A 25147-nucleotide genomic window follows, 5' to 3' on the forward strand; every position below is an offset into this window, starting at 1 on the left:
ATTTATGAAATGTTACTCAGGTAAGACAAGCTTATTTTACACTTTATTTACTCAGGACAGAACACTGATGGGAGAAATAAATGAGATAGACAGGATGATCCATAGCCGGAGACAGGACTTGCTCTGTGCCACAGCCAGAAAGGGCCTTAAGCATTACAGACCACTGATCTCGGGAAAACGGGATGCGTGTTGGACTGAGCAGCAGAGAGGCTGCTCATGCTGGCACCTGCAAGAAGAGGCTGGGTGGCTCTGAAGCATGGAACAGGCTCCAGGCTGAGCACCTGTCTGCCTCTCCTCTCTCCGAGTGCCCACCATGGCAGGCACCTGTTGCATCGCCCACGGCGCTTTTCCTGCACCGGCAGGGAAGCAATGCACCTGCACGAGCAGCACGCTGGCTGCCCGCGTTACAGGAGACAGCGCAGTGAATACCAATGCCTCTGGGTTTTTTCCGCCCCGAGCCAGCCGAGCTCTAAGGCGTCCTCAGTCTGCCGGCTGCCAGGCTCCGCAGTGAGCCTTAACCCTGGAGCGCCGGCCCCGCGCTCGCATCCCCGGCTCTGCAGGGCTGGCACCGCGCTGACCGCAGGAGCGAGCGGAGCGGGGAAGGCCCCGGCCCGGCCCCGCGGGGGCAGCCCGGGCGGGGAGGGGGCGAGGGCAGCGGCGGGATGGGGCTGCGAGCCCCCGCATCTCGCATCCCGCATCCAGCATCCCGCATCCCGCATCCCGCGGGCGATGCCGCACCGGCCGCGCCGCCGGCATCGCTCGCAGCGGGCTGGCGTGCCGGGGGTTTGGGGTGCTGCTTTGTGCGCCTGGTGGGTTGGGGGTGTGTTAATTTCGACAGAAGCTCTGGTCGTCGTTCGTACTTCCCAGAACGCCAGTAGCTAACCGAGTCATAGCGACCAACACGTATTTTTATTTTTTTAATTTAATTTTTTTTTTTTTCCAGAAGGTATTTCGGGTCCCCGAGGGCTGGGAAAAGGTCTGGTTTCTGATATTTTGCATTTCTTTGCGTGTGTGCCTGTGTGTGCCAGCAGAAAAATCCCTCTATCCTGGAAGAATGGTGAAACTGGGGAATAATTTCAGCGAGAAGAGCACAAAGCAGCCCCTTTTGGAGGATGGATTTGACACCATCCCCCTGATCACACCCCTGGATGTCAATCAGCTCCAGTTCCCACCTCCTGATAAGGTACAGTAGGCTTTAGTTTCCACCCTGGAGAATCACACCCAGATCTCTGGCAAACAACAAAAGAATAGGTTATGGGTAGAGAGCAGCTTAGAAATGACAAGAAATATGGGGTGTTTCAATGCATGCTAGTTGCCTCTAAGGAAAAAAGCTCATGAAAATCCACTGATGGTGATTTGCACTAAAAATCAGTGTGAAATGGTAGCTGTAAGCATGTAGAGATTTCAGTGCTGCTATATGAAACATGTACTATACAAATGCAAGCTTCTCTGTGCTGTATTGTCATAGCCCTTCCTATTCTGTATTTTTCTTTCTTGCATCTAGAAGGTCCTGTGTATTGTCTGTGAATAATACAAATTTTCTCTGTCCAGAAGATGCCCCCCTGATGGGGGAATAGAGCCCTGCCTTCTTTCTCTGTGAGGTGGGCTTGGGCATACCAGCAACACAGAGCACTTCCATTTTCCTTCTGTGCTTCAGTAAGAAACTAATGCTAACCCCAGACAAGCTGAAATAATGAGATGAGAACGGGCCATTGAGTTTTCTCCTTGGCAATTTATTTTGTTCAAAACCCTCCGAATAGGTGATTCAGATATCCTCTGTAGCTGGAAGGGGGCAGTCCAGTGAGCTGCTTGCAGGTTGGAAGGGAAATGTGCTTCCTGCATTCCTCATTAAATGCCTTGATTATTAGGGATTTAATTTTAAATATTTAGAAAGGTGATGTGATAGCCTGTAAATATGTTTATTGTCCTCACAATAAAGAATTCAGTAAGTGCTACTACCCGTGAGGCACATAGGAGTAGGATTTTTTCAGGGTTTTCAGTATCCTGTTTTAATAGGAGTCTTGCTTGTAATTTCCCACATGCGTCTGCTAATAAAAAGCTTTGTGGTCTTCATACAGTTTTTATTTTTGACCTTGTGTCTTCCACAAGCTGAATTCATCTTCTAGATAAACTGGTAGCTACATATTCCTCAAACCTCAAAAAAATTCACATAATCTTAACTTAGGATAAAGAGTTTTAGCTTGTGAAATTTTCCCCGGTAGAGTGTTGCTTGTAGGCAATACAAATAAATGTGTGACCTCCATTTTAATTGCTATCAAGACCATTCTGTGTTGTGTGTGGTGACCAGTTGGCAGGCATAAATGCAATAAGCCATAACAGCTGTTCAGGAGCCTGAGGGTCCATTTTATGCCCTCTGTTACATGGGTGTAAATCTTGTAACTGAGGACAAAATCGCACCCCGAGGCTTTAGAACAAGCTGAGCCTGACCGTGTCTGACACGTCTGCCAACTGGTGACTGCAGATAACCCATTACCAAGGACCAGCCACCAAAGGAATTTGTTCTGTTCCTGCCCTGCTAAGCAGAGGTCTGAAGGAGGGATCTGCATGGTAATAGCTTTAACCTGAGCAGAGCCTCTGTCTGAGCCCAGGGGCTCTGTGCCAGCCCTTTGCTCCTGCTGGAATGGGGCACAACTCCTGCCACCTGGATGGCATTTGCCTTGAATGAAAGCAAATGTCCAGCTAAGCTAGAGACTTAAATAAAGGAATATTTGATTGGTTCTTCTACTCGCCGCTGTCCAATTGTATATTGGCTTTCTTTTCCTTTTGCAAACATAGAGGGGGAAAATTAAATTTATTGGTCCTGCTCTTGTCCTTCTGTAACTGGTTAGTCATGTCAGTGTCTCTTTACTGGTTGTTAGAGACTCAAAGGCAGGAGCAGAGCAACTGACAGGAAAATAAGAAACTGTATTAAGAAAAGATTGACACACAGATCAAATTCTGAAGTATGCAGACACTCATGTATAATGAATAGAAGTACATACTTCACATGTCTATGCTTATTATCCCCTTGCAAGGCTCCAGCATGGCAGTGAAGCACAACTTCTTGAACAGTAGTGACTACAGCACTGAGGATTTGATGATTTTGACAGTTTCTAAATTAAAGGGATGAAGTGATTTAAATTCATATTTAGATATGTTAAACAAAAGAAGACATTACATAACCAAGCAGTTAGAACTGTACATTCAGTGTCAGCTGAATGTGACTTGAGTTGCCTGAGATTATGTAACATAAAGGGGGGAGGAAGGGAACTAAGATGTTAAAAAGCATTCCAGGAATCATCAGGTGGTTAACTTCCATGATGCTGCTGGGCAGCTATAAAGTTAAATAGTATATTACTATCTTACTAATTGTAGCTGAAAATAGGTAAGTAGGTTTTAAACCTATGTCCTGAACAAGTATGTGTAATACTGTGAAAGTGTCTAATGAACATTCAGTACTGAGTCTGGGTGCAGTGACAATTCCAGGCATCACTCAGGGGGCCCAAAGCTTGTCATTCCAGTGTCTGGCTACCTGAAGTGTCACCATCTTAATTTCAGAAAGATGGAGAGAGGCTGTTTACAGGAGGATGTGGTGACAGGACCAGGGGGAATGGCTTTAAACAGAGAGTAGGTTTAGTGTGAGGGTGCTGAGCCCTGGCACAGGGCCCAGGGAAGCTGAGGATGCCCCATCCCTGGAGGTGTTCAGGGCCAGGTTGGGTGGAGCTCTGAGCATCCTGGTCTAGCGGAAGGGGTCCCTACCTTGGGGCATGGGGTTGGAACAAGATAATCTGCAAGGTCCCTTCCAGCCCAGGCCTTTCTGTGATTAATGTATTTGCTATTAATAGCATCGGCTGTGCTAAAGATAGAATTTGATTTTCAGAAATCTAAAAGAGTAGATACTTACTCCTTGGAAAAACAGAGGAAACTGAGCAAATTGTAATAGCACCATCACTACAATAAACTGAATAAACTGTACATTAGCTTGAGAATAATACTTGGGAAAAGTTCCTGAAAAATGCAGAAGACAAAAATGAGGCAAATAGGTTAGGTATGTGAAAATTTTGTATGATTAGAATGCCTGGGAGAACACTAGAGATACGACTGACGTAATGAGTATTTTGGGAATATGGCTAAGGTGCTAAATTGTGTGGCTTGGGGCAGTAGTTCAGAGCAAGGAATAAACTGAAGAGCCTTGGGTGTTTGCAGAAATCTCATTAACACAAGGGTTCGTGTGCATCTTGCTGCTTGCAGCTGATACTTCAGAAATTAGATGTTAAAAATAAGAGTGCCAAGGGCCATAGTCTATCACATGGTGAATAGCAACTAGACTACATGGGTTCTTTCACTTTTCTTTTTCCAACTCAAAATCCTGCCTGTCATCTGCAGGATTTTTATGGGTACTCCTCAGTAATCCCCTGTTGGTGTCCAGTTTGAAATCCCATTAATGGAATTCCCTGAAGCAAATGGAGGTGGCTATTTTCAAACTATACAAAGTGGGAAGGTCCATGATTTGGATTTGACCTATCCTTGCCTAGTATAAGAGCACAGTATCACCACAGATGAAAAAATGGAACCTTTGAGAAACTGTTGCATAACAAGTCTTGCTGTAGGTCCATCAAAACCACTTTGAGAGGTAAGTTAGTTGATGACTGATATACTGGAAAAAATAATTAATAATTTAGCACTTTCAAAGAAGAATTACACAAAGTGGGGAGGGGAAAGGTATGGTGCTCGATGTGCCTGTAGGCAGGTAAAAGAAGAGTTAAAGAATAATTAAGGTTTTTGTGCCAGCTTTAGTTGACGGTTTTGTGATTGATTCTTTTTCTTAAAGGTTGTGGTCAAAACAAAAACAGAATATGAACCTGATCGCAAGAAGGGAAAGTTTCGTACTCCTAAAATAGCTGAATTCACAATCAGCATCACTGAAGGGGTTTCAGAAAGATTTAAGGTAAGCAGTGCTATGTGAAGATGTTAATGTCTCAGTTGTGTTTGCAGAAGTGCTTAAAATCAATTGCTGATTGTAATCAGAGCTGGCTATAACAGAGTGCTGTTGTGGATATAGCTGGACATGAGAAAAATTAATTCAATGCTATAATAGTTCAATATTGAACAATTAGAAACAAAATCAAATCTTGCAGCTTTATTGGTTGTAATCCCTCACTGGCAGATGCATTCCAAAGGCTTTTCTGTCAGTGTGTGGGCTCCAGAATGTGCCTTGCCAGGGTATGTGTGGGCTGCACAGGGGAGTGCTCATGGCATGGATAAAGCTCCTCTTTTTGTGGAAGGACAAGAGCCACCAGAACATTTCTTTTCTTTTTGGCTTCTTTTTTATCACTGTGGCCAAACCATTCTCTTAAAAGCACTGTCATAGTGCATTATGTATTTTTTATAGTTAAATATATGACTTGGCAACCCAGGGATATACACCAGAGCTCCTTCCTATCAGTTTTCTTGGTCCCATTTAATCTTATGGTTTGGTGGTGCCTGTTACTGTCACATAGCAGCTCGGAAAGAATCTGACTCAGATTGTCTCCACACCCTACTACTCCCTTCATTAGTCCCATAGGAAACCTGAGGGCTTAACTGATGCAAGGCTTGAATATCCTTTCTCCCTTCCCATCAGAGGATAATTTTTCTTCTGTGTAATTAAAGCAAAGCAGGAAAGTTGGCACTTCAGCTCGTGCTTCCCTATCCTTTTAACAATAAGACTGCAGTTTTGGTGCTTCGAATTTGGCATCTTATCCAAGGATGCCAAAGCATTATTAAGCAGTAGGCATCCACACTGCAATGCACAAGTACAAATACCTTTGGAAAGCCAAACATTTAGTATGAGGGGAAAATACAGAGTTTCAGTAAAGGTGTGGATTCTCTTTCTACTGCACAGTTCTAAACTCTGTCTGCATGAAAGGAGTTTCAGGGCACACGCAGAGATTTTGGTACTGTTGTGCCTCAGCAGTGCTCTAAAAGCTGCCCAGGCCCAAGCTGACCTTCAGAAGTCTATATGCAGCTCTCAGTGGAATCAGAGCATGCTAAACAAACACAGTGAAGGCTCAAGGAGGGATGAGACTATATTTGGAAAGGAACTTTGCAGAGTGTTGCTGCGACAAATGTTCTAAGTGCCATTCACCTGGTGGGCTTCAGCCATACAGTGGAGGGTGTGGGTTCCCTGGGTGGGAACCACCCCAGACAGCCAAGAAGAGATGTTGTGGGCTGTGGTAGGCTTTTACTAAGGAGGTAAGAAACCTAGTTCCAGCTTTGCCTCTTCCTTGGTTTGGGGCAAGGACATCCCATTCCCCTGGGAAAATGCTACATTCTGACTCACATTCTCTCTTTATCCTCCTGGCACCACGGTACCAGTCCTTGAGTACCAGCTGGTTCCAGTCCATGGTACCAATCCCCTTCCTCTCAGGTGAGGGCAGGGTAAATGCAAATGGACAGCTCAGAACAAGGAGAGCTTGTGTCTGGCTGTCTTTGTGCGTGTCCTGGTCACACTAAGGTGACAGGAAAATGCTTACTGTGTTGTAGAAGAGAAAGGAGAGGCAGTTTTTAGTCTGAATGCCCTGATAGGACTTTGGTTCCAAGCAGCTGAGCAGAGCCTATACCTGGAAGAACTTTGCACTTAGGGTTCAGCAGTAGGGCCTGAGGGATTTAATAGCTGGAACATTGAATTGTAGCTAAGGAAAGGTTTTGAATATCTTAGTCACATTTAAGAGGCTTGTGCATTCTTCTGGAAACCTGGAGGGGGAGGTTTATCTGTCTTTGTTGGGAGAGCTGAGCAAATGAGACCTTGCTGAAAACAAATAAATAGCTTGTTGCTGGGTAGTCTTTTCTAATTTGTGTAGCTGAACAGCTAAAAGCCTGAGGATTTTTGCATTGCATTTTTATATACCTTTGGATGGCATACTTAAATAAAATATTCTTTAGATATTACTTTATGATGATCGCTCTGGGATTAATCTCATACTACAGGGTTGCTAGGTTTTGCTGCTAGGTAACTGCTGCATCACAGAGAGGTTTCTGTAGGATTTGCTCTCTCTTGGGAATTGCAGGGTGATTCACATTGTGGCTGTAAGTCTAGGTTTCCAGAGAAGACTATGAGGACTGATCAGTTAGGAAAATTTTGGTTCAGTTAAATGAAAATAATGTTTATGGAGAACATTCAGGTCCTAAAAATGTCCTTTGATCTCTGTATAACAATTTTAAAACTGAATTATGTTGCTTGCAACATTTTAAAGAAAACTGACTTTCTCTCCAGTGGGGGTGACTGTCGTATTCACCACTCCCAGTAGTAAATATTACATGAATAGTTGATAATGTTTCATAAATATGTAGATGAAAAGTACTGATTGTGTGAGGTTTTCTCCTGGGTCCTTACTAATTGTGAACCATCATGTTAACTTCTGCTGTTGATTCTGAGGAAGCAAAAATATATTTGTTTGAGAATTAAATATTTGTTGTAATTATGAAATGCATTATTTAACTGGTGAGATATTGACTTTGGCTTGGGTTCATGAAAAAACTTTCAGAAGCCATTTTAATGACTTCAGTATAGTACATCACCACTGCAAAAGCTTGCCACAAGACACAGCCCAAGTGTTGTGCTAAAAATAAAGCAAGTGAGTCAGTCATATTTACAAATAACTCACATGTGTATTCTAGGATGTACTCCTTAAATAATGACAAAGCAGATTGCATTTTTGGGATTCAGCAGTGCAGATCATCTAAAGCTGTTCTTCTTGAGAAGTTACACATTGTAACAAATTAAGTCACTCCAGCATGTGCATATGTCATGTAGACCATTTGGTGTTTTAGCACCTGGTGAATAATCAATTATAAAAATGTATTTTTCTGCATTCAATTCACATTACTACAGTTATTATAACAGAGCTGAGAATGTTTTCAAAGAAAACTGCAAGTATAATTTTCCTCTATGAAGCCACATTTTGAATTAAAATCAGAATCTCTGAAAGGAATGTGAAGATTTCCTGATTCTGAGAACCCTATTGTCTTAATTTATTTTTATGGCACTAACCACACCAAGGAAGATGTGATTTTTTTTCACTTAAGATTATTTCCCATTGAGAAACAGAAGTCTTGCTTTTGTTCTTTGAACAGTGTAGGCTGATGTGGGGAGCTGGTTCTTCACATCTGGAACGCAGCTTTGAGCAAGGCAGATTTTTCTCTCGTAAATTGTCCACTCTACAGAATAATAAAGGACCCTTGTGAACCAGAACATAGGAGGAAGTTAGGGCAGAAAAAAATGGATGGTCTGAATTACCCAGGGCCAAACCTTTGCCTCCCCCATTGACAGAGCAGCATTTTTACAACCTCCAGTTGGATTGTGTAGTGGGATGTCCACTCTGGCACCCACTGATTGGGCTACAGCTGGCAGTTGTGTTCAAACACAACAATTTAAAAAAATCTGTTGCAGGAAAGCATGACTTTTTTTCTGTCTTTGAGAAAACCTCAATAAAGAACATTTATAGGTATTTTGAAAGCAAACACTGATTTTTCATAATAAATTTGAAGCCCTTAAATCAACCCAAGCTGTGTTATGCCTTCAGCCTTTGGTTTCTGTTCAAAGGCAGTTCAGTTCTTCTGACTTCATCTCTACACACATCTAACTGCAGGGCCAAAGCCTCAAGCTTATGTCTGTGCTAAGACCATGCAAACTGTACTATCAAGTAAGAAGCAGCTGATGAAATGTCTGCATGACTTTATGGAAGAGGAATTGAAACTTCAAGATCAGTTCTTGCAGTTTTACCTGGTCACTTGAAGACTGCAAAAATGCATGCACCATATGTCTAACTGTTCAGGGCTTTTTTCTATCTTAAAAGGGGCATCCTTCAAACAGGTTTCTGCCTCAACAATTTTGTACCTCTTCTTAGTGATGCCTCTTCTTATTATTGCTGCAAAAATAATCAGAAGCAAGGAAAACAGTTCTCCTTTGTGCTGTGTGGTTACTTTGTGTCTTGAGTAGCTCTTTGCTTTCACTTTAAAAGTCTTTTAAGAGCAGGAGATGTCAACTGATTCCTGTACAGGTATCACTTCCTTAAGTAGATTCTGTCTGTCACTTAGTGCTGGAAGAGTGACAGGTACTTACTGTCATTAGTAGTTCTGTTTCTCCAGTGGAACTACTCACAGGATTAAAGTAGCTCACAAGTATGAGTGTTTGGCAGGCTTTAAACTTTTTTCATTGCTACTTCAAATAAGAAGAAAAAAGGAGGTGGTTCTTTCAATGTAACAATTATTTTTAAATAATTTATGCAAGTAAAGGCATTGCATGGCAAATGCCACTTTTCCTTTTTTAATGTTTGATATTCTCTGATATGACATTGATAATCCTCCTGCTAAATTTTTGGTTGAAAGGAATTTTGTAGTCAGAGCTGGAAGATGTAAGTAGAGTGGATGCTTAGCACAGCTCCCCTGCTATAAGTCAGGTGTCCTGTGCCACTGCCTCCATTAGAAACCCATTTACTGGAACAGAACCAGTCACACAGGTGACACAGACAATGTTTTGGATCTCTCCAGATGCATCACTTAAATAACCTTTCCTCTTCTGTAATAACATTATCCAGCCTTTTTCCTGGCCTCAAGAGTATCTTCTGGGTTTGTATGAGAAGGTAGTAAGATTCTTATCTTGGTGCCACAGGGTTTCTTGAACTGCTTCCTCAGATCCCTGTTAAGAAATACAATGTACGGTGCTGTGTGATAGACGATGACAGGAACACTGCCATGAACAGCTGAGTTAAGCTGCAGTTCTAGGACCTCAAGGCCAGTGCCCTGTTAACCTGTTTTTGTGTAACAGTGTGTCCCTCAGGTTTCATTAATCAATTCCCTTGCAGACTGGTCCCATTGTCTTGCAGTGGTGCTGTTAATAAGCTCTGGTTCTGTAGCTTTTCTCTTCCTGTCCTCATGAATCTGCCCGCCTTTTTTGCATTTTTTTGCTGCTACTCCCAGTCATCTCCAGGTAAGCACCAAGACAGTTCTCTCCTCTTTGTCATTTCTAGTTGAGAGGGACAGTGTTTGACAATCTTCCCCCATCCTCTTTGAGCACAAGGTTTTGATGGGAATGTTGTGGTGAAGCAGTTGAGTTCAGTGGATGGATACCAGTCATACAGCTAAACATGACATGTAATGTGAGAAATACTCTTCTGAAACAACGCACCTGGTTGTCTTTTGGAGTCACAGGTCATCCTGTGTATTCCCATAGCAAGCACAGGGCATTGCACCAGGGTGTCCTTTGTAATTTGCATTGCTCTGTAAATGAATATGAGTCAAATGTTGCATGTATGAATGTAAATGTTCCTTTTTTCCTTCACATTGCCATTTCCAATTTCTTATATTTCTTAATCCTTGACTGTGTTGTTTCAGACATGTTTTACAGTTAAACTTCCAGGGACAGGCTGAGGTAATAGCAAACAAGGACATAATTTTGCAGAAGCAGTGATAAGTGGAAAGCTGATTTTTGTGTTCTCTAACATGCTGGTAGAGGGCATTGTGTAGCTGGAGATGCAGGATTTTAGTGGAGAGAGGTGAAATGGAGGTCATGGCCATTAGCAAGAAAGTCAATGCAATGTTTTATGAATTTTTGTCTGTGGGATGTAGCCAGACACAATCTATTGTAATTACAGGCCATCTGCCTAAAATTCTCTTGTAGTTTAAATTGGATAGCAATAATCTCAATTTTCTGTCCTAAGTAGTTGTACAGAGTTGCTGTGTTTTACCCCAAAGGTCTCTGCATTTTACTGGTAAGCAAAGCATTAATTGGCTGTGAATCATTTCCTATGAAAGGTGCTCTGTATGTTTTCACCCTTCTTGTTCAGGGCTGGCAGCAAGTCTGTGCCTCACACTTCACAAACCTATCAGAAATTAAAGTTGTGCTCCCAAAAGGCTGCAGTTGAAACAGATAATGCATAGATGAGGAGATGTAACCAAGAGCCAGTGACTGAGCAGTGAAAATCATTGCATATCTTCTTAGTTCTTCTAATAAGAGGCTGCCATTGAAACAGATAATGCATAGATGTGGAGCAGAGAGGAGATGTGACCAAAAGCCAGTGACTGAGCAGTGAAATCATTGCATATCTTCTTAGTTCTTCTAATAAGAGGAGTGCTTCTACATGGGTTTGTGTGCTGACAGAAGAAAAAGCATGAAGGAAGGCGTGGTGCAGAACAGCACAGTATGAGTGGCTATGAAAGAATCTCAGGCAAGAGGAAGGATTAGACAAGTAGAAGTGAAGTCAGGGGGGAAATGAATGGTACCCAGACTTTAATGGGACAGTGGGATAAAATAAACAGCAAAATGGATGGAGCTGAGAGGAGCAAAATGGGTAGACTTGGGTGTGCCTTGAAATATAACCAGGAAAGGGTGTGAAGAGAAGCAGGCATTGTTGGTACAGTTTTGCTATAGTATTCCAGCTTGATTAAAAAGGCAGTCCAAATAAACATTAGTGGAGTGAGGAGGGAGGAGACTGCAGTAGCCAGGCAGGGAAAATATGGCTTGTAGTCTTTCACAGTTGAGGCAAAGTAGCATGGACTGATGGGGAAGATCTGCTAGATCTTATGGTAAAGGCCTTAGCACAAGCTGTTTACATGATAGTGTAGTTGTCAGATATGGTGAGTTTCATTTGCTCAGCTAACTGCTTACAGAGTCTGAAGACAGGTTTTTTGCTCTGGGTATGCTTAGTTCATTCATTAGTCATCTCTCATTTTGATTACTCTAATGGCTTCTGGCTAGACGTTGTCCTTCTTCTGCTCTTCACTTACAATCTATTCAAAAATCTGCCACATACATAATATCTTGTCATCTTCTCTGTTTGCTTCATATTGCTGCCAGATCCCCTTAAAACTAACTTTAAATGTCACAGTCAAGATGAAAGCAAAATCACACTTCAAATTCCTAGTTAAAAGAAATGGTTGTTTGTCCTATCTTATAGTTACTTCAAGAAAAGTATTTTAAAATCCCATCACTCTTGAGGTGTGACAGTCACCTTGGAGTTCTGCAGGATGTACTTGGCAGTGAATGATCAGAGTAATTCACAAGAGTTCTGCTTGTGAATGTACTGTGTGGGGTCCTGCATTGCCAGCTGGCTGCCACAAAAAAGGAGATTCAAGATTCCCTTCCAGAAGAAGGGCAGTGGTGCTTGTCCATGCATGGCAGCTCCTCCTGCCTGAGGAAGAGAGCAGATTGTGAGCAGTGTGTTGGTAAGAAGGAGAAAATAGTTTATAGTGAGTGTGCAAAGTTGCTGTGGAATAAAGGACAGCTTTGAGGTTTCTTTGTGGTCTGAAGAGCTGCTTGTTGCCTTCTCTCTTTTCATGCTTTTGTTTCTGAAAAGCATCTGGGAAGAGAGGGCTCAGAAGGTGAGGCACAGAGTTAGGGTTGCAGAGTCTTAGGGAGAGAAGCTGACTGCCTCAGGTTCAGAAATGGTCCATGTGGGCCATCAGTGGTGGGTTATTATGAGAATGAAGAAAAATGGCTGTTAGAAGAAAGAAAAGGATTTTCAATTTAAAAGGGAGAAGTGGATTTCATTAACAGGTGATGGCAATCACCTTGGAAAGAAATCCATTGCTAGATTCCATCTGTGCCATTTTCATCTGCAACTGTCTTTAAATAGAAGTTACTTGTATCCTGAAGGATGGTAAGAGAAGGGAGCTTCTCTCCTAATAGGAAGGAGACAAGAGCTTACTTGATTAGGGATTTGCAAATGGAGTGTGATTGCAAATCACTGGAGATAATGACAGTAAAAATTTACATGTTAATACCAAAATTAGTAACATTAGGAAATACACTAACTGAGAGAGAAAATTCTGTGATATTTTTGAAGCAGGACCCCTGAGAACTGTTCCCATGGCTTACTGTGTGGCAATGGAAGTACTTGTACAAGCAGTGAGAGCTCACAGCTCCACTATGCCACTGAAAACAGGTCTCAGCAAATCACCCAAGACCATGGCTCCGCAACTTGCCAGGCTCCAGCAATCAACACAGCACTGGGCTTTTATCTTCTTTTAAAAGCAGTGACTTCTCAGAGCAGTTTTGAAGCTTTGAAGAGTGATCCTGCAGTGACTGTGGAAATAACAGTTTTTTCTTACTGTCTTAACATTTACTCTGAATTACAAAATAGGTTGTTAGTGTGTTGCCTCAGTATGTTCCTGAGACCTCCTCTGTATGTCTGAATGGTTGCAGTGTGGAAATAACATTACAATTCTGCTACTGGCTGCTAGTAGAAGGGCCAGGAAGCACGGTTAAAAGACTTTTACAGAATACTTTTCAAAAATATTCTCAAATATATTGTCCAAGAATATTTTTCCTAACATTTAAAACTCTTATCTCCTGTCTGTGGTGGAGAATACGAGCTGAGTTGATCTGTGCCACAGCAGCTCTGCCTGAAGCCCATGTCCCGTGTCACAGGCCTGTGTTCGTAAAGGGAGCAGCCTTTGGTGCAGGCTGTGTGGAGTCAGAAATCTGATAAAAAAAACAATTGGAAGGGCTGAGCTAGGGCACAGCTGGGCCAGCAATGGGGATGTGTGGGAGTGTTGGTTGTTATTAAACTGGGCCACAGAGAATGACCAGAAAGGAAGGTGAAAAGGTACTTTGTCTCCTGGATTCATGCAGGGAATGGAGGCATGGGAGATGTAAGGAGAACATACAATGTTGACAAGACAGAGTGAGCTATCCATGTTAATTTTTGTGTATGCAAACAAGTAATAAACTTGCAGAAAGGCTAATTAGATATGAAAACTGTTGTCAGTGTGATGTTTTCAGAGGTTAATTAAGAATACTTTTTTTTCTTTTTGTACTGTAGTGACTGCTGAGAAACTAAACATGTTGCTCCATGTCTCATTTCAATTGTTACGTTAATATCTACATTTCTGCTGCTAAATTACTTTTTGATCTGCCGTTCTCCTTGCCTCTACTCCAGCCTTCCCTTTTTTTTTTTTCTTTTTTTTTTCTATCAAAAATCCTTATTAAATCCTTGGCTTCAGCAACACACAGTACTCAACCTTGTGCTCAACCTTGTTTCAGCCAGGAAATACAGCAGTTGCTGTTCTCTGCCTATTATGAGATTTGCTTTCACAGGATGGGAAGTCCCTTAAGTTTACTGTTGTCCTGAAATGTCCTAACACCACTGCCACACACAGCTTGCAGTGTTGCAAACTGTGTTAGTTCAGAGGTTTATCAAAAGGGATGGTGGTTGTTTTTATGAAGAGGCAAAGCCACAATTTTTTTTTTGTTTTGGCTTTTTCAAATACCAGATTATTCTTGTTTCAATTAATTGACCCTGATATGCCTAAATTCCTTTTTCAGGAGGTGTATATAGCTAGTTTACGCATCTTACTTTAAATTTAGATCATATTTTATCACTTTGTTTTAAAAAATTAATCATGTAATCTTGTTTGTTTCTATTTATTACTGTATCTTATGCTGTAGAACATGCCTGTGTGCTTTCTAACTTGCCAAAGGAAAATTCATCTCAATCACTCTTACCGGATAGTGTCCATTACCTACTAATTTGTCTATCAGTAGAAGTCTTAGAATAATAAAAAACACACATCTGGGATACTTTCCCAGGTAATGAATGCTATTTGCTCAGCTCACACCTTCCACAAAAATGGGTCTGGTTTAGAGAGCTTTGTACTGTAACTGCAGGACAAAATTTCGTGCTTTCTTTCACCAATGGATGATGTAATTCTGTCTTGTGACACACCAGAAGGCTGCTGGTGTCCAGCTGCTCAGAGTTTGTACCTGGGAAAGGTTAGCTTGATCCTGACACTGATTTCAGGTTTGTTTTAAGGTGTGTCTTGGACTTGTCTGCAGCCCAAGCTCAGGGGCAGAGAGGTCTGAAGGACATGGTGAAAAGCCATGTAAGGCTGTGTGTAATGGCATCTCTGTGAGCACTGTGGGAGGAGGTGCCACACAGCTCCTGGAGATCAGCCCAGTGTTGAACAGGGGGATTTCCTTATGGATCTGGCAGTGATCTACTCCTCTGCAGGCTGTGTGATGCAGTAGTACTGTTTCAACCTAGAAATTAAGGAGTATTGAGTAACCAAGAATGCAGGTTACTGGTGTAACTATCAGAGCAGGTGCAGTGACCTCTAATCCTGACAAGAGAGGGCTGGCATTACTTTGTCCATGCCCTGCAAGTCACCTCTGGATGACACCTGTGCTAATTTATTATCACCTGACTCCATTCTTGGACAGGCGCAGGGAACACAGACATGCTTAGCAGCTGACACAAACTAGACTTAGACTTACATCATCCACATACTGAAAAAACAGCAGACACAAGCTACCTTGGTGTGTCCTGGCCTCATGTGCCTTGAACAGAAATGCAATGAAAAAAGCCTTGCAGTACACAGGCAGTGGGGCACTGCCCAGATGATCTTCTTTCTTCTGAGAAGGGCAGGGTAGAAGCACTTATGTGCTGCTTCCCTGTTCTCCCTCAATAATTAAACAGCTGGTTTTATCCTTTGCTTGATTTTACTGTAAAGTGCATTCACAGCTGACTTCTGCTGCCTGCAGTAACAAGCAGCAATGGAATAAGCAATGCATTACTAACATAAGCATGTTTTATTTTTCTTTACAGGTAACTGTGCTGGTCCTTTTTGCCCTTGCATTCTTAACATGTGTTGTATTTCTGGTAGTCTACAAGGTTTACAAGTATGATCATACCTGTCCAGAAGGATTTGTTTTCAAGGTAAATTACATACCCATTCTAGAAAAACAGTAGAGTATGTAATATTCTGTGTTGTTTTAGGCATAACCTTGATTAAGGCATGCTGTATTGCATAGATTTGGTGTTTCCTTACATTGGTTAGCATGCTTGCTGCTATGCTTTTGCTTTGTAATTTATAATTTTTATAGAATTGCACAGTATTTACAGTGTTATTTTGCTAATACTTTAAACATTGAAAATATAGTCAAAGTCTAAACACTGGTGTCTCTCAAACGAACTTCACCTGCAGTTGTCTGGACAAAGTCCTCATTTATGGGTCATATGGTTTAATGTTGCACGTTCCTCCAAATTAATGTGTCTTAGAAAATGAGAAAATGATAAAATGTGGAGAAAAAAAATCTGGAATATGTGTCAAAGAAAAAGTAGACTGATGTTCTCATTAAGAGTAGTAGAGTTACTTCAGGGTTATTTTTGTACTAAGAACTTCTTGTTCTAGAACAGTGACCTCCGAGCCCTACTGCCAAAAGTGATGCCAAAAAAGGGCAAACACATTTATTGTAGAAAATACTGGTTCTAACCAAAAGGAGGCTGGGCTCCCTTTATTTGTGTGAGATGGTGGTGCTGGCTCCTTTGCTATGACCTGGGCCAAAAGTCAGAAAAGTAACATCAACTTTCCAGTTGTAAATTTAGAAGAGTTGAACTTGGCTGTGATTAGGTAAGAGAAGTGCAGTGTTAATGGCATTCTTCCCTTTAACTTTTTTAATAATATTTAGTCATGTAATAAATTAAATGGATACCCAGTATGAACTTCAAAAGGATTCTAGAAGGGATGGCTGCCTCAGCACTCCTCAACAATCCTGTTCAGGATTTTATCTGTCACTTCAAGCACATAAATATCTTACAAGAATCTAGTTCAAAATAATAATCAGTGATGCCCTTCTGAATTAATTTAGGCTCAAGCATTCAGTTGGTTACTGCTTCCCCTTTGTTCAAGGGCAAAAGGTATTGTGGTTAGAATACTTGGCTGTAAGTCAGGAGATCCAGCTTTTGGAGCTGCTGTTGGCTTTTTGTGTTGTCTCAGACAGGCACTGAAACCCCTCTGCGTTCATGTCTCAGGGGACAATAGGCTTTTTTTTCCCCTAAGCTTTCTCTTGTCATTGAACAGTTTGGAATATGGACTGTTATGTTCCTTTCAAGCCTGTCTTGATGTGATCCTGACTTGACAGGAACAGCCAGTTACATGTTCCTGTGTGAGTCTAGCAACAGCCTCCTGCTTCTGCTTCCCTTCACACCAAGTTGTTCTCTCCTTTGAGTTGCAGCTTTCTGGCTTCTTGTGGCTTTTCTTGCCAGTGTCACAAACATTTAAGGAAAGAACACTTTCTCAGCTGTATTTCAGGTGCCCTGTGACCAGAGTCTGGTTGTGTTTGGGACAGAAGTTAGGCAGAATGTCCCATAGCTCATGCTCTGTTCATAAGGTGCAGCACATGCACAGGGCTATGTCATGGTTACTCTCCTGGTGGTGTTCTTGGAGCTGGTGTTCTGTTTCCAGCTGCTTGATGGCAAAATGGCAGCAGACAGAGCATCTTTGGTCATGTACCTCTTTTAGGAAAGAGTTCTGCAGGATAAGGATGTTGGCAAATGACACAAGGCCTGAAAACTACCACTGTTAAGATGACTTTGTATTTACTTGTGTCTTTTTGGGAGAGTCCACAATATGTTAATGGCATAGCTTGGCACAGATGTCCTAGGAAACTTGAAATCTGTCACCTTGAGACCAGTGTCTCTGTGGCCTGGCTTCATGTTTCAGGTGGACTCAACAACGTTATCTGGCCTGGATGTTCCCAGGCTTTGGATGCTGATGTGAGTTCCTGGTTTAGGGCAAAGGTGCCTGCCTCAAGAAGCCTGGTGCTGCAGGAATCTCTGCATAAAGGCTGAGCTAACCACAGCTCTGAGTCAGCCTCACTCTTCTGTGCTTTGATGCTCTCATACATGGAGCAGTTCCAAAGCTTTCTGCTGTACTACGCCTCCAGGGCATGAAGGTGTGCTTAAAAAGGTGCTCATTTCCCTTTGAACAGCAGTCTTATTTCTGTGCTTGCTTAAGCTGTCTGAGACAGCCTTAGTACTGCTGCTGTGCAGATTGCTTCTCTGGAGCACTCATCAGAACCTGCTGTGAGACTCACCACAAAAACCTGAGTGCACTTACATCCTGAACAATTTCCCCAGGGTTTCAGTATGTTCTGTACCCTGTCTGTTACCCTTTAGCTTTTGTTGCCAAAGCACCTGCATTCTGACAGGTTTGTGGGCATTACAACAAAGTCACTTCAGTGCATTGAAGACCACACCATCATCTGTTAAATTGGGAGTTATTGACCCAGCAAAGTTAACATGACAGAAGATACTATTTATAAGTGAATTCCACTGGGGTCTTCATGTCAAAGGAACAAAAGGAATCCTCTTAATTCAGCCAGATATAGACTGGCAACCAGGGCTTTCTCTGGCATCAAAGGCCATAACCTGTAACTAATTTCCAAAACAGAAGGGTTGTGAAAAAAAGAAGACTGGCAAGTTACTCTGGAGCACCCCAGTTTCTCCTCATGGCCTTCCTTCTTCTCTCATCTGGAAACCATGGAAACAAATAAAAATGATGGAAATAATTGTTCTACATAGCTGAAAGTGGCAGGGTAAGAATCAGCAGCAGTTCCCATCTTCCCATCACTCAGTCACTGAGTGCTGCATGGCTTGCCTTGACTGGGAACTAATCCAAGGGGCTGTCCTCAGGCAGTACACAAGGGGCAGTGAGTGAAAGGAGAGGTTGTTTTCCCATCTCTTCTAGAAGCATGAAATCCCGGGAGCAAAAATGCAGTCAAGAGGGAAACTGATGTCTGTTTCTTGAGGCTCTTCTGTCAGATGTCTTGCATGTGTGCAACTACAAGGCTCCCCCCCCCCGAAAAAAAAGAAACCAAAAAACATTACTGAGTCATTTTTGCCTGCAACAAAGCAAATTGCTTCTGAAGGCAACACAGAATTCTGTAGCTTTTTTTCAGACTGTCATTAATCTTGGCTTGTCTTCAGCTCTAATAATTATATTTGCTTGAATTTCTTTGGCAGATTTCATTAGTTCAATGGATTGTGTTCCTTTCCCCACTTTAAATATTTAGAATTGTGATTACATCCCATGACTAAGTGAAATAATCACTACACATATGTCTGTGTCTATGTGCTTCTTAGTCATTTTATCACATCAGAAGTAGTGTCAGTTATCCCAGATAAAACATGGATAATACTTCCAGAAGACGACATGGTTGATGTATATGAATATGCATCTCAAATAGCAATATTCCATATTCCTGGATTATGTTTTTATAAATCTAGGTGCCAGTCTTGCTGCTGGCACACACACTGACTGTGGGCACAGGAAAGCCTCTGTTCACTTACAGTGCTGAACTGACACAGGTGCTGTTTAGCCAGGGTTAAATCCCATCTGCTTTGTGGTGCTACTTCAACAAAAGTGGGAGACTCGCCCCAGCTGCTGCCTTGGCAGAAGGTTACAGATAAAGGGAACCAGGGTGGCCGTGGAAACTCTGGGCACTCTGTGAGTCTGGTTTGCTTGGAGGCTTCTGTCACACCCACGGCTTGGAGCCAGTGAGGTGCTGACTGTGGGAGGGCTGCCAGCCTGGGGGCAGCCAGGCATGTCTGAGCCATCACACGTGCCATGTGACTGAATTTGTCTGGGGCAGGCAGCTTCTAAGACTACCTGTGGGCCTCTTGTTTTGACAAGTATTCCTTTCTTCTTTCATACCTTTTGATGATTTTTTTCGTTTTTAGGAGGAAAAATTTGTATTAAGCCAAGACTGTCTGCTGGGTCTTCACCCATCTTTTGCTTTATGATTTAAATCCATTTGAAACAGTTGTTACTCGTGATGCTTATTTATGCCTTTTTTTTTTTCACATGGACAAAAGTCAGCTCAGAAGTAAATGTGGACACTTTTAAGGTAGAATCTGGTCCTAATGCCCATGGAATTTTTGCATGTCTTTCTGCTGAGAAATTCCCAATATAAAATTTTGTTTGCTGAGTAGAACAGTAGCAGTTCAAAGCTGCTGTGCTGTAGTGTTACAAATTTTAGTCCTCCAGTGCTGGAAGCAAGAAGACTGAATACCCTATTTCTTTTCCAAACAGCCAGAGTAGAAATGACTACATGAATTTTTCTTCAAGCTGCAGCTACTTGTAGCTTACAAGAGTCAATTCAATTGCTCAGGTGCTTCAACATGCCCTAACATGTTGAAGTGTCAGGCAAGACTGCCTGGACTAGCCAGTGTGGCAAGAGGACCTGCAGAGAGACCCCAGGACCTTCTGGGGCAAAGCCTGGGGGTCACAGTATATGCCTAAATAACTTTTTTCTTTGGTGCAATGAGCTGCTCTGCAGGCTCTTCCTGCACCGTGACTGGAAGAGTTCTGGATGATCCCTGTGACAAATGCACTGCACAGGCACTTTCACTTTGGCTTTTAAGATGACAGCAAAGTGGATTTGACTTTTATTTTACTCTCTAAATTATCTGTTTCACTTTCCAAAGCTTTGAGCATCTAGCAGGTTCTATTTAATGCTCCTACATTCTTGGGAAATGAAATAATGTAGTCTCACAGCTCCAGAGAGGTTTTTAAAAGCCTGCTGTTGACTACGTCTTTCTGACAATGAGGAGTGAAGTATTTTGTATGTGTGTACACACTTCCACATATGCTTGGCCACCCACAGAGTTTTCCCTATAATGTGTGAGCTACTGGGCTGTAAAACTGTTCATACATTGGCAGCAATATATCTGTATTAATTTCTGTCCCTCAGACTGCAAACACCAGGGCAAATTGCCTGAAGTTAATCTAACAGTACAATACGGACAGCTGTAATTGTAAACCAAACAGTTGGAATTTGGTGGGCAGGAATAAACAGCAAGATGTGGCTGGAAATGGAGACTGAATACTTTTTCAAAATGATTTTAGGCAAGCACATTTCTTGTACGTTCATTACTCCGGCATATAAATCCAGATTGGTCTTCCTGGCAAATGCATGAGTAGTTTAAGGATTGCAGGGAGGAACATTTTGAACACAGTAGGACAATACTGTAGTTAATTGATGTATGTTGCATCTTGACTCACAGAGTGTCTCTTGGCTTAGACTAAAAGGAAAATGTGGCATTCACATTCTCTGGAAAAATCCCTTCGCCCAGGATTTTTCTCCTGGGAAGCTCAGAAGCCTCAGAGAAAAGAAACACAATTCTTATCTCATTTGCTTCTCCTGTGTTTTGCTTATCTGGAATGTGGTTGGAGATTGATTACCCACAGATGATTGTTTCAGTGGATTCTGCTGTGAGTTCTTTTGACTCAATGGCCAATCAGGGCCAAGCTATGTCGGGACTCTGGAAAGAGTTACGAGTTTTCATTATTACCTTTTTAGCATTGAGTAAGTATCCTTTCTGTATTCTTTAGTGTAGTTGACTATAGTATTCTTTAACATAATAGAATATTATAAAGTAATAAATTAGCCTTTTAAGAACACAGAGTCAGATTCATCATTCCTCCCTGCCATGAGGGTCGCTACAAATACAGTAGCAAAAGGAGAAAAAAAAACTTAATCTGCTTCATGTGTAGGAGGGGGCTGTATCTGAAATCTAAGCAATGGATTTTCTTTTCAGAATAATCAGTGCATTCCAGCTGGGTTGGAAAACTACTACTCTGAACAAGACTCCAGCGCTCGAGGGAAATTTTACACAGTCATAAACCACTACAACCTGGCCAAACAAACCATCACGCGCTCCGTGTCCCCGTGGATGACAGTACTGTCAGAAGAGAAACTGTCTGAACAGGAGACTGAAGCTGCTGAGAAATCAGCTTAGTATGATAAGCTAATTATTAAAACTATGTCATTTGAAGGTAACTAAGGGACTTCAAGGAACTTTCAATTAAATATAATTATGGATAATTTAGAGGTTACTCATGTTTATGGTGTAACTGCTTCTGTTTGCTGATACTGCTTTGCAAAAAAAAAAGAAAAAAACTGAAAACAAAAACTTGCTGCAGAACATTCATGGGCATAATGCCAGGTGCATATCAGCATTGCTGTAGAGCTTTGACACCATTTTCAATGTTAAAAAAATCCAATATTAGATATGTTCTTGCAGTTTATTGGATACTGATAGATTTTGTCACTGGATTTTCAGGGCTTGGACCTTAGATAAATCATGTGTTCTGTTGTCTGAACAGATACTTAATTTATTAAGTTTTTGAATTCTTTGTCATTTTGCAAACTGAAACACCCCAGCCATAACTAGAGTGATCTCTTGTTTAGCTGAAAGCTGTAAGTAATGTTTAGTTTGGGCTCAAGCAAGAATGATAGTCAGCGCTGACATCGGGGCATAATGTAATGACTTGTATGGAGAAAGAAACTGTCAGGTCGCATTTTTCCTTACATTTCCTTTACTGTTTTTGTAAGTGATAATGAAGTTCTCTGCAACAAGGCATGCTCAATGTTTTCTTATTGCTGTCAGCAGGATTTAACTGCATTTCCACTGTGGCTTTAGCATCTTGGTAAGGATGTGCACTGAAACACAAACTAGATAGACTTATGGAAAAACACAGGCAGTTTTAGTGGTGGATGTTGAGGATAGTGTAAAAAATATACAGTTCAGGATGTTCTAATGAGAAATGACATCTTTTGATCATACTAAAGAGGCAGAAAACCTGTTCACAGTACATGTAGTCCACTATGTCATTTGTTGGATACAGCTGAAGGAGTAATATGTCTAAATTTTCTCCTGTATTACATTCACATTCTCCCTTTTTAGTAGTTAGAAAGAACTTTCTGTTTATGTATGGTTTGCAGTTTGATACTTTTTAAAACATGGAGGGAGCATCACAAGTGAAACAGTAGTGTGTTAGATACCACAACTGGCTGTTAAAGCTCCATGTGAAACAGAGTGAAGAGTAGAACTGTTTGTGTATGGCTTGGGAGGGGAAAAGATGTAGAAGAACATAGTATTGTGGATGCACGTTAAAGTTCCATTGTAATTACAAACTTTCCTATTCTTTGTGTGAAATCATGTTTTCATTTTTATTATAAATCTTAAATATACATTATAAAAAGACATCTTAATTTAACATACAAAAGCGTGTGAAGCATCTGGGCAAGCAAGTTGCCTTTTTATTCATGTAACTTGAATGGGACAAGGTAGAGTGAACATGTCAAAAGTTCCTTTTTTTTTTTGCTAGAGTGTACAAAAATAAAGTGAAAACATCAGGCTGTTTCTCAAGATATGTAGTAGAAAAAATGTGGTCAGCTCTAATTCTGTTTTTCCCCAGCAGAAGCCTGTCATCCCAATATAGTAAAAATAACCATTATGACTCAGTGCTCTGAATTTAATAGGAAATGTGCATTACACAGTGCAGCTGTTAAAGGCTTCTTATTAAGTCATCATGGTATGTGGAATGCCTAAGAAGCAATAAACTATGTGCCAAATTTTCTTTGCAATTAAAAATATCAGGCTTATATTAAGATCTTTAAAATATATCACATTTGCATTTTCTAACAGGCATCTGCTTTACTGAATATAATTGATTCACATGTAACTTTTGACATTTTCACTCTGTGCATAGTAAACACTAAGAATGATGCTACCTGTTGCATAAAATGTATAGAAATATACATTGCAGAAGAGAGACAGGAAAACACACACATTTAATATCAACATACTTACAGAGGACATTCAGATTTTACAGGATGGAAAGGTCTGTTTCCCAAGACTGTTCTAAATAGAAATGATTCACGATACGTCTCCTCCCCTTAAATTTAGGACAATAACAACTTTAATGCAAAAGTAAATACTGATGAGAAACAACTTCTTTTTCTCCTTGTAACAATAAACAATAAAAATTAGTGAGCCTTATGATCTAGGAGAAACAGATTGTTTATATGCTTCTTGAAGTCAAAACAATTTTCCATCTGATTTATCAGGAGGGAGTTTATTGAGTCTTATCTACAGTTGGTTTTGAGACTTTTTTTAGTTAACAAATTGCTCCCAGGTTTAGTACTTTGAGGAGTTTAATTGTCTATCCTTTGGCTTTATTCCAGCATCCTAGAACATCTGTTTCATTGCACAATCTGTTTGTGTTGTACTCTCTTTTCACTTACAAGTAAAGCTCTTTTGTTGACTCCTTATCATTATTGGTACCATTAGCTCAAGCTGATTTCTGAGACAAGTAGTTTCACAGGCTTAGAAGTAAAGGTCATTTATGTGCAAAGTGATCACTGTGTACTGAAGTGGTGTGATGAAATAAACGCCTGGGACAGCGTAGATGCTTCTGCACAGTAACAGTTTTCTCTTGCTCTGGGACGGGAGCTGGACTTTGCACAGCACAGGTGGGTGGCTGTCTCAAAACCAGTACTGTTACTTTTTCTTCTGTTAGGTCTGCTCCAGCTTGTAGCTTTCTTCACAGCTCTTTCAAAGACTTTTATGTTCTCCAGAGGATAAGTGTGGTTTTATGTTTGATACAAGGATTTTAAATGAATGTACTAGTAGATATGTGCACATCTTATTTATTGGAAAATATTTCCATCATAGAGGTATCAGAAAAGGCATAAAATACGTAGGTGTGCTGTTATACCCCACTCCACTAAAAAAAAGTCAGAACATTTACAAACAGAGCATAGAGCCAATATATGTTTAATTAATTATCATACCAGTCCAGGAAAAGCAAGGAAAATGAACACATCACAAGGAAGAAGAGGATCCATACTCTAAATCCAGCATTGTTTTTGATGGCCTGTGAGGAAAAGGGTATCCCTGTTACCATTACCAGTAAATACAATTTCAACAGTGGCAGCTCAGAATGCCTGTTTGTGGCATCACCCATCCCTCCCACAAGAGAAACAACAAAATTTGACCTTAACTTCAGGTGAATACAAGTCAGATTGTCTGGTACCTCTTTAGAGTCATCACACTGAAGTCACACTCAAAATCTTAACATTGCACAAATCAAACTCCAGGAGCTATATCACAAAGTACACGCTTCAAAGTTAAAATTAAGTTTCAAATGGGAAATTACCTGATTAAAAGGAATCAGGCCTTCATCTTTCTAATAAAGATCTGACTTGAAACAAATAAAAAACCAACAAAACCAAACAACAAACAAACAAAATCAAAATCCCTGACACCCCTGGAGGTAACTCACTCACTTATTTCAGTCTCAGAGCCAGTGTTGGCTACTCCTTTCCAAAATTGAGACCAGCAGGGGACTTGTTTTTTGCTCTGATTTCTTAGATTTATGTAAGGAATTTTTTTTTTTTATATGATACAAACACTAATGTGAGTAACAAAGTTTATTTTACCATCTTTCAGAACTGTTTCTCAGGATGGTTTAGGAAACTTAGTTCTACCTAAAAATGTGAAAAGTGAAATAAAATATAGCTTCAGTTCCTGCCATGTTT

At 41.1% G+C, this 25147-nt stretch overlaps 2 protein-coding genes across 3 annotated transcripts in view; one reads left to right on the plus strand and one right to left on the minus strand.

Moving 5' to 3' along the window:
* The first annotated feature begins 748 nt into the window (after nt 1-748).
* Nucleotides 749-23542, plus strand: NSG1 (neuronal vesicle trafficking associated 1). 2 transcript variants are annotated; one of them, XM_039728864.1, is made up of 4 exons: nt 749-1183; nt 4832-4948; nt 15585-15695; nt 21360-23542. In XM_039728864.1, the coding sequence occupies exons 1-4, from the start codon at nt 1055-1057 to the stop codon at nt 21558-21560; spliced, it is 558 nt and encodes a 185-aa protein (XP_039584798.1). In that variant the 5' UTR covers nt 749-1054; the 3' UTR covers nt 21561-23542. The 2 variants fall into 2 exon arrangements, with proteins under 2 accessions (XP_039584798.1, XP_039584800.1); XM_039728866.1 differs by lacking the exon at nt 15585-15695 and having other exon boundaries at nt 924-1183.
* The window catches only part of STX18 (syntaxin 18), a 60872-nt gene continuing 58641 nt past the window's right edge, over nt 22917-25147 (minus strand). Inside the window, exon 11 of the mRNA XM_039728863.1 lies at nt 22917-24483. Coding sequence (XP_039584797.1) covers nt 24388-24483 — 96 coding nt within the window. The 3' untranslated portion in view covers nt 22917-24387. The remainder of the gene's footprint in view (nt 24484-25147) is intronic.

This window comes from Passer montanus, unplaced genomic scaffold (genome assembly GCF_014805655.1).
Source record: "Passer montanus isolate IOZ18808 unplaced genomic scaffold, ASM1480565v1 scaffold67, whole genome shotgun sequence".
In the NCBI taxonomy this organism is placed as follows: Eukaryota; Metazoa; Chordata; class Aves; order Passeriformes; family Passeridae; genus Passer; species Passer montanus.

What these genes read in the sequence shown, in the direction of transcription:
- NSG1 (XM_039728864.1), top strand. Translation starts at nt 1,055, where the DNA reads ATGGTGAAACTGGGGAATAATTTCAGCGAGAAGAGCACAAAGCAGCCC. An exon ending in AGTTCCCACCTCCTGATAAG is followed by an intron (nt 1,184 to 4,831) that starts GTACAGTAGGCT and finishes TTTTTCTTAAAG; the next exon opens with GTTGTGGTCAAAACAAAAAC. An exon ending in CAGAAGGATTTGTTTTCAAG is followed by an intron (nt 15,696 to 21,359) that starts GTAAATTACATA and finishes TTTTCTTTTCAG; the next exon opens with AATAATCAGTGCATTCCAGC.